The sequence below is a fragment of the Acanthamoeba castellanii genome (assembly GCF_000313135.1).
Source record: "Acanthamoeba castellanii str. Neff unplaced genomic scaffold scf7180000084758, whole genome shotgun sequence".
Classification (NCBI taxonomy): Eukaryota; Discosea; order Longamoebia; family Acanthamoebidae; genus Acanthamoeba; species Acanthamoeba castellanii.
Genome location: NW_004457380.1, coordinates 540,739 through 554,369, shown reverse-complemented (window position 1 = coordinate 554,369; position 13,631 = coordinate 540,739). Strand labels below are relative to the sequence as shown.

Below are 13,631 nucleotides of genomic sequence, written 5' to 3'. Positions count from 1 at the left end.
GGAGCGTGTGGCGATACTCCGGTGGACAGACGTCCTTCGTTCTCTCGCCCCCTTCGCATCATCATGCTGCGTTCTGCCCTCTCTCGTTCTTCTTCTCCCCTTGCGGGCTCTGCCTCCTCCCGTTCTTCCCTTGTCCGCGCCTTTTCTTCCTCCCGTTCCACTGCCGCATCTTCATCAGCTTCATCTTCATCTTCCTCTTCCGGAAATCGCCTCCATCGATGTCTGGCCGCCCCTTCTACTTCTTCCTCTGCGCAGCCTTCATCTTCCACCCTCATCTCATCTCAGCGCCCTCTGGGTGCCAGCCTCCGTAGGACCGCGCCCTGGTCCGCGCTGCGCCAGGTGGGCCACGGCTGGCCCTCGCTCGCGAGCCACCACCGCTCGGGCGTGGTCGGCGGACGCGCCCTGGCGCGCCGTTGGCTGTCGACCGAGGCCGAGGGCGCCGAGGACCTGGGCGAAGGCGTGCGCAACGAGAAGCTCCGGAACATCGCCATCATCGCCCACGTCGACCACGGCAAGACGTCCCTCGTCGACAAGCTCCTCTCCCAGAGCGGCACCACGTCCCTTCGCGGCGGCGAACGCGTCATGGCACGCGCACCCCCAGCATTCTTATTATTATTTCTTATTATTTATTACTTTTTGTTTATTTCATTTTTAAACCGACTGGCGGGCAGTGAGGTGCTGACGTCAGCCTTGGTGTGCGCGTGTGTGTGTGTTGCTTGTGCAGGACTCGAACGCGTTGGAGCAGGAGCGTGGTATCACGATCATGGCCAAGCAGACGTCCATCAAGTACAAGGACTACACCATCAACATCGTCGACACTCCCGGTACCATCACTCTCCTTCCCGGCTCGCAGCGGCGACATGCCTGGTCGTGTCGTGTGTGTCGTGTGTGTCGTGTGTCGTGTGTCGTGTGTGTCGTGTGCGAGGCTGACGAAGAGTGTGTGGTGGATTGGGTGGGCGAGCGCAGGCCACGGCGATTTCGGAGGCGAGGTGGAGCGAGTGCTGGGCATGGTGGACGGCGTGGTGATGCTGGTCGACGGCACGGAGGGTCCCATGGCCCAGACCAAGTTCGTGCTCTCCAAGGCCCTCGGCTACGGCCTCAAGCCCATCGTCGTCCTCAACAAGATGGACCGCGACACCATCCGACCGGACGAGGTCGAAAGCGAGGCACGTCCCTCCTCATCACCACCGCTCACGCTCTCGTGTAGAACCATTCGTGTAGCGCCTTTTTTACAATTTTATTTATTGTTAATTCATTTTATTTGTTTGTTTATTTATTTATTTGTGTATACAATACAGCTCTTCGACCTGTTCGTCTCGCTGGACGCGTCGGATGAGCAGCTGGACTACGTCACCCTCTACGCCTCTGCGCGCGAGGGATGGGCCGTCAAGAACCGCACCGCCCCCAGGACCGACATGACCGAGCTCTTCGAGACCATCATCGAGAAGGGTACTACAACTACTACTCGCCACTACACCGCTGCCTTTCCCCTTCTTCATGTGACATCAGCTGACCACTCCCTGGCCACGTCACTACACACACATGTCTTTATTCCTCTTTATATTTATATATACAGTGCCGCCGCCGCTCACGTATCCGGATGCGCCCTTCTCCATGCTGGTGACCACCATGGAATACGACATGCACCTGGGCCGGTACCCTCTTCTCCTCTCCTCCATCCTCTTCTCGAGCCGCACGTTGCCTGACGTACGACGTGCGTGTCGTGTGTGTCGTGTATCGTGTCGACAATTCTAGAATTCTGGTCGGGCGGGTGCGTTCGGGAAGCGTGACGACGGGCGACCAGCTGCACGGGCTGTCGCGCGAGGCCAAGGAGCTGGAGAAGTCCAAGGTGCTCAAGGTGCTCGGCCGCCGCGGCCTCGAGCGCTCCCCCATCGAGCGGGGCGAGTGCGGCGACATCATCGGCATCGCCGGCTTCGGCGCCTGCTCCGGTACGTCGACGTCGACTCACAATGAATCCCCCCCCCTCACTACTACTACTCGCGTCGCGCTCACATGAGTGGTGGTTGCTCTCGTGACGTGCAGTGACGGACACGATCTGTGCGCCATCGGTAGTCCATGCGCTCCCCGCCAACCCCATCGATCCGCCCGTGCTGTCGGTCGTTCTCAGGTGTGTGTGTGTGTGTTGTGTTTGTTGTGTGTGCGGTCGTCGATGCTCACTGCCCGACTTCCTTCACCACAGCGTGAACGACTCGCCGCTGGCCGGACGCGAGGGCACCAAGTTGACATCGACGCTTCTTCGTCAGCGTCTCTACAGAGAGCTTGAGAGCAACGTCACTCTCCAGATCGGTGACACTGGCCGGTACGGCCCTCCGCGTACATGTTGCGTGTCGTGTCGCGTCGTTGGTCGTGTCGTGTCGTTGGTCGTGTCGTGTCGTGTGCGGTGGTGAGTGACGATGGCGAGGTGGTTGCGTGCTGCAGAGAGGGTGCGCTCGAGGTGAAGGGCAGGGGCGAGTTGCAGCTGGCGGTGCTGATTGAGAACATGCGGCGTGAGGGCTTCGAGATCAGCGTGTCCCCGCCCAAGGTCCTCTTCAAGCAGGAGGAGGGCGAGCTCCTCGAGCCCCAGGAGGAGGTCACCGTCGACGTGCCCACCGAGTTCAGCGGCGTCGTCCTCGAGCGATTCGGTATGTCTTGTGTCGTGTGCGGTCTAACACACACACACAACACACACACGACACGACACGACACGACCAACGAACAACGTTGACCCTCTGAAACGCAGGCCTGCGCAAGGGCGAGCTGGTGGAGATGAAGACGGACGGCGACAAGGCGCGGCTCATCTTCATGTGTCCGTCGCGTTCGCTGATCGGCTTCCGGCAGGAGCTCAACCAGCTGTGCCGCGGCACCGTGGTGCTGCACCACCTGTTCCACTCGTTCATCCCGCACAAGGGCGTCATCGAGAACGTGCGCAAGGGCGTGCTCCTCTCCAACACGAACGGCACCACGACCACCTACGCGCTCGAGAGCTTGGAGCAGCGCGGCACCATGTTCGTCGGACCCGGCACCACGGTCTACATGGGCATGATCATCGGCGAGAACTCGAAGAAGGGCGACATGGACGTCAACCCGGTCAAGGCCAAGGCCCTCACCAACATGCGCACCCTGCTCAAGGACGAGAACGTTCGCCTCACGCCGCCGCGCATTCTCACCCTGGAGGAGGCCATCACCTACATCGCCGGTACGCGACCCACTCACATTTCTCATTTGTCTATTTTCTATATTATATATTTATACAGTGCTATCATAACAATTAATTGTTGATGTGTTGCCGCCAGACGACGAGCTGGTCGAGGTGACGCCCTCGGCCCTCCGCATGCGAAAGGAGATTCTGGACACGAGCACCCGCGAGACCATGGCCCGCCGCGCCAAGAAGTCCGGCTAAAACGGAAGTTCGGCCCACACACCGCCGCACCATCACATAGGCACATCGCCACAACAGCTTTGTTGGAGCACACTTCACCCCAACAACGTCCACCACAATAAAGTATCTTCGCCAGGCCCCAATCCGATTGACAGGAACAGGAATGCCATCACGTGCGTGTGCCAGATCCGTACACGTCAAAAGCCAGCCACTGAGATTTCCGCAAAATATCACCTCCAATCCTGGCACAGGGTCAAAAACTCGCCCGCAGTCGATTTTGTACAAAATCACCACAACCACTCCTGCATTTGCACCTACATCTGCAGCCTTTGCCTCCATCTTGCTCTCATCATCTGTCAGCTCGAGTCCCAAATCCACCGCACAGTCACAAATGGACGTTGAACTGGGAAGCATGGGCCGCCGACCCCGCACGGGCTCTTTGGATCAATCTAGGCCTGCACCTGCGGGCGCAAATGCGCCGATCAAGATTGTCGTAGCTGTCGATGCCTCGTCAGGTGCGCAGACCGCATTCGTGCGGGCCGTGGAGCTCCTGGAGAAGAATCGCAACCCCAATTCGATGCTCTACGTGCTCGCTACGCGCGCCCTTCCCGCCCGCTGGGGCACCGTACTCCTGCAAGAGGACTCCACCCAGTCCGAGCAGGAGCGGCGCGAGGAGGACAAGATCCGCCAGCTCCTGGCGGTCTACGAGGACCAGCTCAAGAGCTTCAAGGTAGTGGCTGCCCCCTCATCCCTCCTCTGCACCAACATTTCTCATTCGCATTCTCATCTTTTGTCTTGGATGCACAGTTCCGCCACAGGTCGGGCATCTCGCGAGGTGATGACGTCGGGTCAGCCATCTGCAAGCGAGTCGAAGAGCTCAAGGCCGATCTGCTCGTGTTGGGCAGAAGAAATGTGGGAACCATCAAGAGGTAAAGCCGAGCCTCTGACCCCTTCAACCGCCACGACCACATTCTAATGGCGTGTGTTGTGTTGTGTGTTGTGCACAGAACCGTGACGGGCTCCGTGAGCGAGTACTGCGCTGCCAACTCGTCCGTCCCCGTGCTCATCGTGGAGGACAAGGACTGATGAGCTCCTCCTGCGCCGCAAGGACTTGCTTCTTCGTCGTTGGTTCATCCGCGTGAGCTATGGCCCTCCTCCCCCCACTCCCTTTTTCCCCTCATCTTTCTTCCTTGTTGTGTGTGTACATACCGGCAGTCCTCTTCAAGGTCCCCTTTGAGTACTCAAGTAAATACCTTCGTTTGGCGGCCGCTTTCGTCTTGCACGATACACGACACACTCTCCTTTGGCTCTCTCACTTGTGGCCACCCTTTCGCCCGCCCCGATGGCCGCCGCCCTTGCCGCCAGACGACGTCGATGACGACGATGAAGAGGAGGAGGACCAGGCAAGGCTCGTGGCGGAGATGGCGAGGCCCTCCTCGAGCGCGCCCACGGCCTGGCGCGCCCCGCGCAACGCCGCTCCCATCTGCTCCTCCAGCTCCGCTATCCTACACAGCCCCCCATCACCACCACCAGCCACCATGGTTGGCGTCAGTGGCGCGTCGGTCGGTCTGGTGGTGGTGGGGGGCTAGTTAAGAGCACGCACCGCTGGCGAAGGAGGTTGTTGTGGGCGCGTTCGGCCTTGAGCTGCCGCTCCTGCTCGGTCCGGGCCTCAGTCTCCTCGACCAGCTCCCACTCGAGCTTGCGCCGCGCCCGCTTCTCCTCCTCGAGCTCCTGCATGAGCTCCTCCATCCGTCGGTAGTCTACGCCCCCGTCCTCCCGGGCGATCAGCGCTGGGCTTGGCCCACCTGTGGCGGGTGTACGTGGGGGGCAGTGGTCACCGTGGTCTTGTGCGGACACGAAGAGGGGATCGGCCCCGCGCTTGACGTGGATCATGAAGAAGCCGCGCTGCTGGATGAACTGCCGCAGCGAGTCCGACCGGAGGCCCGCCTCCGCGAACGGATTCACCGGCGCTATGCTCAACTGGTACTGCAGACACACCACCGCACACCGCACACGCACGACCGCACAAAGCGCAACAGAAGCACGATTGGTCAGCCGCGCCCATGCGTCGCGTGCCAGGCTCGCGTGGTGGCCTCCGCAGTGGTGGTCGCGGTGCGTACGTCGGGAGGGATGTCGAAGGCGCAGGTGCCGCGGAAGGCGTGCTCGACGGCGGCAGCCACCTCCCGATCGGCGGGCGAGCGGGAGAGCCACTCGCGCTCAAAGTGCACCTTCACCACCCCGTTCGCCTGCACGCCCAGCGCCCACGGTAGCCCCTCCTGCCCGCACCCCCCCCCCACGCCAAACGTGTGTGAGCCACCGGTGCGGCATGCCAAGCCGCCTGCACTCGGCATAGAGTTGGGCCCACAAGGGGCCGGTTACCGCAGCCACTGCGCCCGGCAGCTCTGGCGGAAGCGCTGCCTCTGCTGGTGCCGCCGGCTCCATACTTTTGGTTTGGTGGCTGGTTGATCACCAAAAGCAAACGACCGCTACTTTCTTGCCTTCTTTCTTTGGGGGGGGGGCAGTAGAAACAGGTGGGTGTGCGGAACATGATGTGTGCAGAGATATATACGTATGTATGCACGCACATATGTACGGACATGAAGAAGATTGGTGTATTGGGGGGGGGGAGGGGCATCCCCCGACAATCGATTTTAGAAATACAACAGCTGTAGTACTAGCTCAGTCCTCCCTGGTGGAGGGCTCGAGCGCCAGAGACAGGGCGTAGAGGTCCGATTCGTTGTGCGGTGCATTCACGCCACGCAGCAGGAAGGACTAAAAAGAGACGACACACACGGCACACGGCACACGACACACAACGCGCGCCTTGTGAGAAGAGAGACAGTGTTGTTGTGTTGTGTGGGTGATTTCAAACCTGGATCTCGAGCACGGGTACGAGGTTGTAGGTGGCCTTCTGGTACTCGCGGAAGGGGAAGAGGACCTCCGTGCAGTAGAGCTGCCGCTTCACAAAATTAACGAGCCCCTCGAACGTGTCTGAGTGCACGTTGTTGATGAGCGACAGCTGCGAAAGACACATCGCCCTGGTGTGTGTGTGTGTGTGTGTCGCACAACAACAATAACGCGCCACGTCAGCATATCTAAAAGCAAGTACACGCACCGGGTGATTGGAATGTGAAGACGTACAGGGAAGGAATGCCAGGCAGCTTGGGCACGGAGAGCATCTCCTTGTTGATCTCGCGCGCGGTCTGGGCCAGGGCGAGCAGCTCCCGCTCGACCTTGATCACCGAGTTCCGTTTTCGCTTGAGCTCCGCGTTCGTCTCGGCCAGCCGCGACACCGCCGGCGACTCGAGCGCGCCCACCACCGTCAGCATGCCGTTGAAGTTATTCAGGTTGCGCAGGTGCTGCACTCCGTTAAACTACATCGTTAGGACTGCGTGTCGTACGTTAGGTGTGTTTGTGTGTGTGTGTGTCGTGCGTGTCGTGCGTGTCGTGCGTGTCGTGCGTGCGCCATGAGCGAGGAGAGTACGAGGGCGATAGCGACGAAGCGGGCTTTCATTTTGGCCCGAGCGCGCGGAGTCTCCTCGTGAAGGATGGTGGCCACTACCCACAGCGACAGCCGGTTGCAGTAGTTCACGGCGTTCATTACGTCCGTCTTGCCGCGCGCGTTCAGCAGCTCGTGCGCCTGCACCACATTGGCTATCAGATAACTCACCAATCGAACCAATGCCTGTGTGTCGTGTCGTGTCGTGTCGCGCCGTGTTGCGTCGCGTCGCGTCGTGTCGTTGGTCGCGAGTGCGTCGTGTGTCGTGCGGTACGTACCTTGAGCTTGCAGATGAGGGCGTGTTCGATGAGCGTGAGCTGTCGCGCCGCCTCTTCCTCGGAAATGTCCGTCAGCGCAAGGCGAGGCGAGGCTAGAGAGATCTTCCCCAGCTGATGGCCACGAAGAAGAAGAAGAAGAAAAAGAAGAAGATCATCAGCGTGCGATCAAGCAGACAGGTGGAGAGGAGGAGGAGGAGGAGGAGGAGGAGGAGGAGGAGGAAGGTGCCTTGGGCTTGGGCGGGGAGAGGCTGACGGCGTCCATCATGTCCGACGAGCTGAGGCGCTTGAGCTTGGCCGCCAGCTGCTTGGTGTGGAACTGGTTGTAGAGCGAGGTCTTGAGGATGTTGGCCAGCGTGTCGCGCCCCTCGCGGATGAGCTTGCCCAGCACGAACGTGATCAGCATCGGGAAGAGCGGCTCAAGCGGCGAGTCGCCCACCTGCGACGACGCCTGCTGCTGCGGCTGCTGCTTGAAGTCCTCGACAAAGTACTCGTCCATCCACAGCTTGAGCACGTTGCAGATCCGGAACTTGAGCGCGCGGATGTCGGCCTCCTCCTCGAGCGTGATGATCGAACGCTCCCCGCTGTGCGGCGGAAACGGAAACCACGTCGCCGTCACGTCCTCCGGCCCTCCAGCGCCCGGCGAACCGTCGGCCCGCTGGTACCTGCGCCCACATCCACGCGATCAGCGGCGAGGCACACGCACACGCACACACACCACCGCACACGCACACACGAGAAGTCTCATGGTGGACGAGGCGTACAGAGCGAGGAGGGTGGTGAGGAGGACGGCGGGCGTGGTGAATGTGCGGTAGGTCATTAGGAACACGCTCACGTAGGACTCTGCGAAATTGTTGTGCGTGTGCGTGTGTCGTGTGCGTGTGTGTGTCGTGTGTCGTGGTGAGCGCCATCGAAAGAAGGTAAGGAGAGTGGGTGCCGGGCGGTCGGTACCGGGCGGCTTCTCGGCGACGAGGCGCTCGACGAGGCGGCCGAGGGAGCCCGAGCGGATCTCCTTCTCGTCGGCGAAGATGGTGTTGCCCACGCCGCAGTCCTCGGCCTCGCCGTCGTCGTCCTTCGTCGCCGCCGCAGAGGAGGTGGCCCCGTCGGCCGCTGCTGGCGACGAGGGCCGCGAGAAGGCGCGCCCGACGGGCGGAGACGAGGGCGAAGAAGTAGAAGTAGAAGAGAAGAGGGGCGTCGAGGCGAACGACGATAGCGAGGCGGCAGAAGGTGGAGACGACGGGGGCAGGTCGGCGAGAGGGGGCAGGGGCGACCATGGTAGCGCCATGGACGTAGAGGAAGAAGTGGAAGTGGAAGTAGAAGAAGATGAAGATGAAGAACACGTAGAGGAAGAGGAGGAGGGACCACTACTCGAGGCGGAAGAGAAGAGCTCGTCGGGGTCGGCGAAGTGTGGTGGGTGCAGGTGAGGGTGGTGTCGGGCAATGGCGACCGAGAGGGAGTGCTCGTAGAGGTGTTTCCAGAGGCTGAGGTCAGATGCGATCACATTCCACGACGTGCACACCTTGGCAGCCGCCAAGATGGAGCGCGGGTCGAGAAAGCTGAAGATGTAGAGGCACACCTCGTAGGGGAGGCAATTCATGAGGTTAAATTCAGCCGTTGAGAGGAGGTCTTCCTGCTGCAGCAGATTCAGGCTGCGCTCGCCGATGGATCGCAAGATGGTTCGAATGTAGGCACCGCCCTCACGCCTCACCTCCCACAGCATGGCCTCGCCACTTCTGGTCAAAGAGGCACTTTCATCGCCGCCCCACATTGACTGTCCCACCATGATGATAGGGACTCGTGCTTCCCCCTCCCCGGGTGCGATCCATGCAACACACTCCCCCCTCGCAGATGTCGATGGGATCGTTGCTGTGGTTGATGGTCGGTCACCCAGGTGGTGATCCTTCTTGCAACGAAAGAAAAAGGCCTGGAAATAAAATAAAATACAACTCGAAAACGAAAATACATCTTCAGCCCTGAGGATGGAGGCCTCCATCTCTTCTGGCCCGCCTCTTGCCGAAGAAGCCGAGGCCGAAGATGCCAAAGGCACCCCACCGCATTTGCCCGCCATCGCAGCAATAGCCACCACAACCAGCCCCGCAGCATCTCCAGACACGCCTGCCACGACGAGCCCAGCCCCACCACCAGCCTCGCCGCGGCTCGGGGGGTGGGCGTTCTCATCATTCCCGCTTCCCTCCTTCACCCGACGCGGCCCCTTCGCCTCCTCGTCAGCCCCTGCCGCCCCCCTGCCCGCCCCGAGCCCCACCACCACCACCGCTGGCAACCAGCACCCGTGCGACAAGGACCCGCCGCCCTCGCCATCACCAGCAGCCGCAGCGGTAGCGGCATCAACAGGAGACAAGGCACAAGTAGAGGGGGCCGCTCCTGGGACCCAGCAGGAAGGGAAGGAAGAAGCGGAGGAGCACCAGGAGGAGCACCGCGTAGAGGCGCAAGAAGAAGTAGAAGAAGATGAACAGCAGAAGCAAGAACAGGAGGAGACCGAGTCAGAGAAGGGCGTACCTCATGTCGACACGAGTAGCGGCACAGCCGCCGCCAGCACCACCGCCAAAGAAGAAGATGGGCATGACCCCATCCACGGCGGCCCGCGCCGACTCGGAGGTGCCGCTGCCGCTACCCAAGACCTGCTTCCAACCTGTGTATGGTGTATGGGGCTCATCGTGTGCGGTGTGGTGCGTGTGTGCGGTGGTGCGTGTGTGCGGAACGCAGAATGGCTGTGGGCGGGAATGCGCGGCTACTACACGGGACCCGGCGCGTTGGTGGGGGGCGTGGGGGCGGGTGTGGGCATGGTGGTGGGGCTGCCCCTCAACCTGGCCGGCCGCTTCAGCCCGTGGGTGGGCTTCCGCACCACCCACCCGCTCCACTCCGGAGGCGACGACGGGCAGAGCGACGGCGAGGAGGCCGCCCTCATCGCCGCCTGCGCCCACGACTTCAACGAACGCCTCCTCCGCCCCGACGCCCGCCCGCTCCTCGACCAAATCACCGCGTATACTGCACTCGCCACTCCAAAACGCCTATCAAGATTACCCACGCTCACTCACGTGCCGTGTCGTGTCGTGTCGTGTTGTGTGTGTCGTGTCGTGTCGTGTCTATGTTGTTATTGTTGCGTGACAGGTTTGTGGCGGGGCACGACGCGGGGGTGGGGCTGGAGGAGCAGGGGCGCGCGCTGCACGCCTTCGTGGACAGCATGGAGGCGCAGATGGCGGTCCACCCGCTGTGGAGCCATCTGCCCGTCGATTCTGGGCGTGCGCTGCTCGTCGAATGCCTCGAGCGCCACCTCACGCACACCCTGCACTCCCGGTACTACATGTTCATTTACATATTTTTTTTTTATGTCCGCTACTGCGTTCCCGCTCTACATTGCATTCGTTGCGGTGCAACTCTAATTTAGGTGATGGGTGTCCAATCAGGATCTTTCTCTGCGGACCCTCGGCGGCGCGTCAGGACGAAGACCTCTTCCGCCGAATCCTCTCGCTCCAGTTCATCGGCACGCGGCAGCTGGGACTGCCGGCCGGGCTGGCCCGCGTCTCCCTCGAGTCCGCCCAGGAAGGTTCATTCCGCCTCAATTCTAGACGCATCTGGCCACCTCAACCAATCGCTTTGAAATTTTGAATTCGGTTCGTTGACCGTCAACCAACCAATCGAATGCATTGGTGTGGGGGGGATTGACTTCACAGCCCTCTTCACGATCAACTCCAAGCGGTCGCCCTACGAGAAGACCTGCTGCCTCCTGCGCTGCGCTCGCAACCTGCTCCGTACCGTTCTCCTCCCAATACCTCTGCACACAAACACCCCACTCACACATACACTTGTGTGTGTCGTGTGTGATATTTGCATGGCGGACGTGAAGGGAAGCTGGCCGAGGCGTCGAATCGCCGCACGGAGGAGATCGGCGCCGACGACTTCCTGCCGGGCCTCATCTACCTCCTCCTCAAGTCCAACCCTCCGCTCCTCCACTCCAACCTCCGGTGCGTGTGCAGTGGTGTGTGTGCGCGCGCGCGGCAGTGGTGCGTGTGTGTGCGTGTGCGTGTGCTGCGGTGCGTGTGCGTTGTCCCCCGAAGCTCATCACCGGCGGCTCACGTTCTTTCTTTTGTTGGGACCAACCAAAGGTACATCTCCTGTTTCCGCCACCCGGCCCGAGCGGCGGGAGAGGGCGCGTACTACCTGGTCCACTTCGTGTCGGCCGTCTCCTTCATCGAGAACCTCGACGCCGCGCTGCTCAACATGGACCCGGCCGACTTTGAGCTGTGCGCACCCCTATCCTCCTCTTCCTTCTTGTTGTTGTTATTGTTGGTTTTCTTCTTCTTCTTCTTCTTCTTCTTCTTCGACTGACGTTTGCTCTCTGCAGAGGGCTGAGCGATCCCGACGCGTTTGCCGAACGGGAAAGGCAGAGAGATGCGGAGGAGGAGGAAGAGGCGCGAAGGCGACAAGAGGAGGAGGCAGCAGCAGCTCTCCGACGAAGTGACAGCGATTCGGATGAGCTGGAGGGTGACGTCAGCAGCTGGGTCTACCTCAACAAGAAGGTACCCGGCCAAGACCTCGTGGTCCACCACGCCGGCACACAGACCGACATCTCCGCCTTCGCCACTTCTTCTGCCGACAACACCACCGTCGACGAGGCCAACGAAGAAGAAGGACAAGAGGACCGGTTCCTCGACGTAGAGGCGGAGCAGCTTGGTGCTGCAGACGTGGCCGAGCTCCTACAACGCTACAAGCTGCTCGTCGAGCGACTTCGTCAAGCATAGATCACGGACCCTCTCAGTTTGCTATGAGCACGTGTTTGTATTTTCCTTCAAGTTGTAAAAAAGAAAAATGTTTTCCCTGTATTTTCACGGCGGAGGGGGGTAGATTTAGAAGAACTGCGGGCCGGGTGTAGATTTGTTGGTGTTGTGTGGCACTCGTCTCCGCAGCCCGTGATCTCGACGCACAAATCGTTCGCGAAAAGATGGACAAGCTTCCCTCACCACCCGCCGCTGCCCCGAGCGCCCTTCCGAGCGTTCCCGTCATGCCTCCCCTTCCGCCTCTCGCGGGAGCAGGATCTCCATCAGAGCCCATCGCTCCTGCCGAAACTCACAAAGAAGCGCCTCCAAGCTTCTGGCGGCGAGTGCTGGATCACGGCCCACTGCCCTACCCGGGCAAATTCGATGATCTCTCCAAGGAAAGCAAGGGTAGGAGCTATACTTCTAATTTCTGTGATTAGTGTAGAATTGTGATTTGCATCACAATTCTAATCTTGTACAAATAATTGTGAACCTCGTGCAGGAATTCTGGACTCGAGGGAGAACTTTGATGGATTCAACTTTGATGTCTCACGCACCATCACGGCCAACTTCGATATGACCCACGCCATCCACTTTGGATCGCAGACCGAGCCGCCCTCCTACAACTTTATGACACGCTACTTCTCTCCCACCGGGGTACTTACTTCCTGTTCTTGCCAGTTGGATTGATCTCTGGTCGAGCTCGTGGCGAGGTGTACACGATGGCATGCACCTCATGAGCTGGCGCACATGTGCAGATGTTCCTCGACGGCAAGCTCAGCCCCGGTCCCATGCTGCTCAACGGCACGGTGCAGGGCCGCATCGCCTTCCCCCTCAAAACCTGGTACCGAACCACTCCGGGCGGAAGGAGCAAGCCCGTCTCCAAACTCTCTCTCCGCCTCACCGGCGTCGTGGGCAAGGTGCGTCACCTCACTCCCTCCACACCCACACACACCTGCACCCCACATTCGCCCGCGCAAAGCGTTTACGCTGGTGTGTGCTTATGTTGCGCGCGCGTGGGAGCAGCCGTCGGCGAAGCCCATCCCGCCGCAGTTCAACATGGAGCTGGACATGAAGGGGTCGGACTACCAGGCGCAGTTCAAGTGGCACAACCCGGGCATGTACGAGCTGTCCTACGCGCAGAGCGTGCACCCGAACGTGGCGCTGGGCCTCCACGGCCTCTTCGACTCGCGCATGGGGCGGACGGAGCTCACCGCGGCCGGGCGCGTCGCGTGGAACGGACGAAAGTGCATCGCCACGGCCTCGATGGCCTCCTACGGCCACCTGACGAGCTCCTACACGCAGGTGATGGAAGACGGGCGCAAGTCGTGGAGCACGGACATGCAGCTCATCCACCTCGAGGACCACGGCGTGTGGGAGGCGGTCTACTCGGCGGGCTACGCCTACAACCTCCTCCAGTCCCGCGTGCGCGGCCGCGTCGACTCGAACTGGTGCTGCTCGGCCATCCTCGAGGAGAAGGTGCTCGACACCGTCACCCTCCTCATCTGCGGCGACATGAACTACGCCAAGGACGTGTACAAGGTGGGCTTTGGCTTCTCCTTCCACTTGTGAACAAACAGCACCACCACCACCCCCAGCGTTTCTGCCCCCTCAACCCCAACCCACTTCCATTTCTTTTTCTTTTTCCTCGCTCTCTCCTTGTGTCGTGCCATTTCGTGTGTGTGCGTGCGGTGTGTGTGTGT

The 13,631-nt window shown here is 60.8% G+C and overlaps 5 protein-coding genes and 1 pseudogene across 5 annotated transcripts; 4 read left to right on the top strand and 2 right to left on the bottom strand.

Annotated features, from left to right (window-relative positions):
* Positions 1 to 218: 218 nt before the first annotated feature.
* ACA1_217260 (GTPbinding protein TypA/BipA, putative) lies at positions 219 to 3,400 on the top strand (the record flags this gene model as incomplete). The annotated part of the gene is given in 12 exon segments (XM_004337128.1): positions 219 to 295; positions 312 to 579; positions 725 to 824; positions 967 to 1,154; positions 1,299 to 1,449; positions 1,577 to 1,655; positions 1,756 to 1,949; positions 2,044 to 2,128; positions 2,201 to 2,320; positions 2,440 to 2,642; positions 2,741 to 3,196; positions 3,294 to 3,400. The coding sequence occupies 12 exon segments, from the start codon at positions 219 to 221 to the stop codon at positions 3,398 to 3,400; spliced, it is 2,028 nt and encodes a 675-aa protein (XP_004337176.1).
* A 482-nt stretch (positions 3,401 to 3,882) lies between these two features.
* Positions 3,883 to 4,465, top strand: ACA1_217250 (annotated as a pseudogene).
* A 226-nt stretch (positions 4,466 to 4,691) lies between these two features.
* ACA1_217240 (uncharacterized protein) lies at positions 4,692 to 5,821 on the bottom strand (the record flags this gene model as incomplete). The annotated part of the gene is made up of 5 exons (XM_004337127.1): positions 4,692 to 4,884; positions 4,983 to 5,169; positions 5,218 to 5,365; positions 5,500 to 5,655; positions 5,759 to 5,821. 5 exons carry the CDS (start codon positions 5,819 to 5,821, stop codon positions 4,692 to 4,694), a joined length of 747 nt encoding a protein of 248 aa, XP_004337175.1.
* A 237-nt stretch (positions 5,822 to 6,058) lies between these two features.
* Positions 6,059 to 8,873, bottom strand: ACA1_217230 (RasGEF domain containing protein; the record flags this gene model as incomplete). Its single annotated transcript, XM_004337126.1, has 10 exons — positions 6,059 to 6,151; positions 6,252 to 6,370; positions 6,495 to 6,753; positions 6,864 to 7,019; positions 7,157 to 7,267; positions 7,410 to 7,818; positions 7,918 to 7,996; positions 8,105 to 8,263; positions 8,301 to 8,517; positions 8,601 to 8,873. The coding sequence occupies 10 exons, from the start codon at positions 8,871 to 8,873 to the stop codon at positions 6,059 to 6,061; spliced, it is 1,875 nt and encodes a 624-aa protein (XP_004337174.1).
* An 854-nt stretch (positions 8,874 to 9,727) lies between these two features.
* On the top strand, positions 9,728 to 11,913 carry ACA1_217220 (Vacuolar sorting protein 9 (VPS9) domain containing protein; the record flags this gene model as incomplete). Its single annotated transcript, XM_004337125.1, has 9 exons — positions 9,728 to 9,812; positions 9,878 to 10,154; positions 10,283 to 10,468; positions 10,579 to 10,718; positions 10,846 to 10,923; positions 11,019 to 11,136; positions 11,278 to 11,415; positions 11,517 to 11,691; positions 11,734 to 11,913. The coding sequence occupies 9 exons, from the start codon at positions 9,728 to 9,730 to the stop codon at positions 11,911 to 11,913; spliced, it is 1,377 nt and encodes a 458-aa protein (XP_004337173.1).
* Positions 11,914 to 12,113: 200 nt separating this feature from the next.
* On the top strand, positions 12,114 to 13,500 carry ACA1_217210 (mitochondrial import receptor subunit tom40, putative; the record flags this gene model as incomplete). Its single annotated transcript, XM_004337124.1, has 4 exons — positions 12,114 to 12,336; positions 12,431 to 12,585; positions 12,687 to 12,848; positions 12,955 to 13,500. 4 exons carry the CDS (start codon positions 12,114 to 12,116, stop codon positions 13,498 to 13,500), a joined length of 1,086 nt encoding a protein of 361 aa, XP_004337172.1.
* Between the last annotated feature and the right edge of the window lie 131 nt (positions 13,501 to 13,631).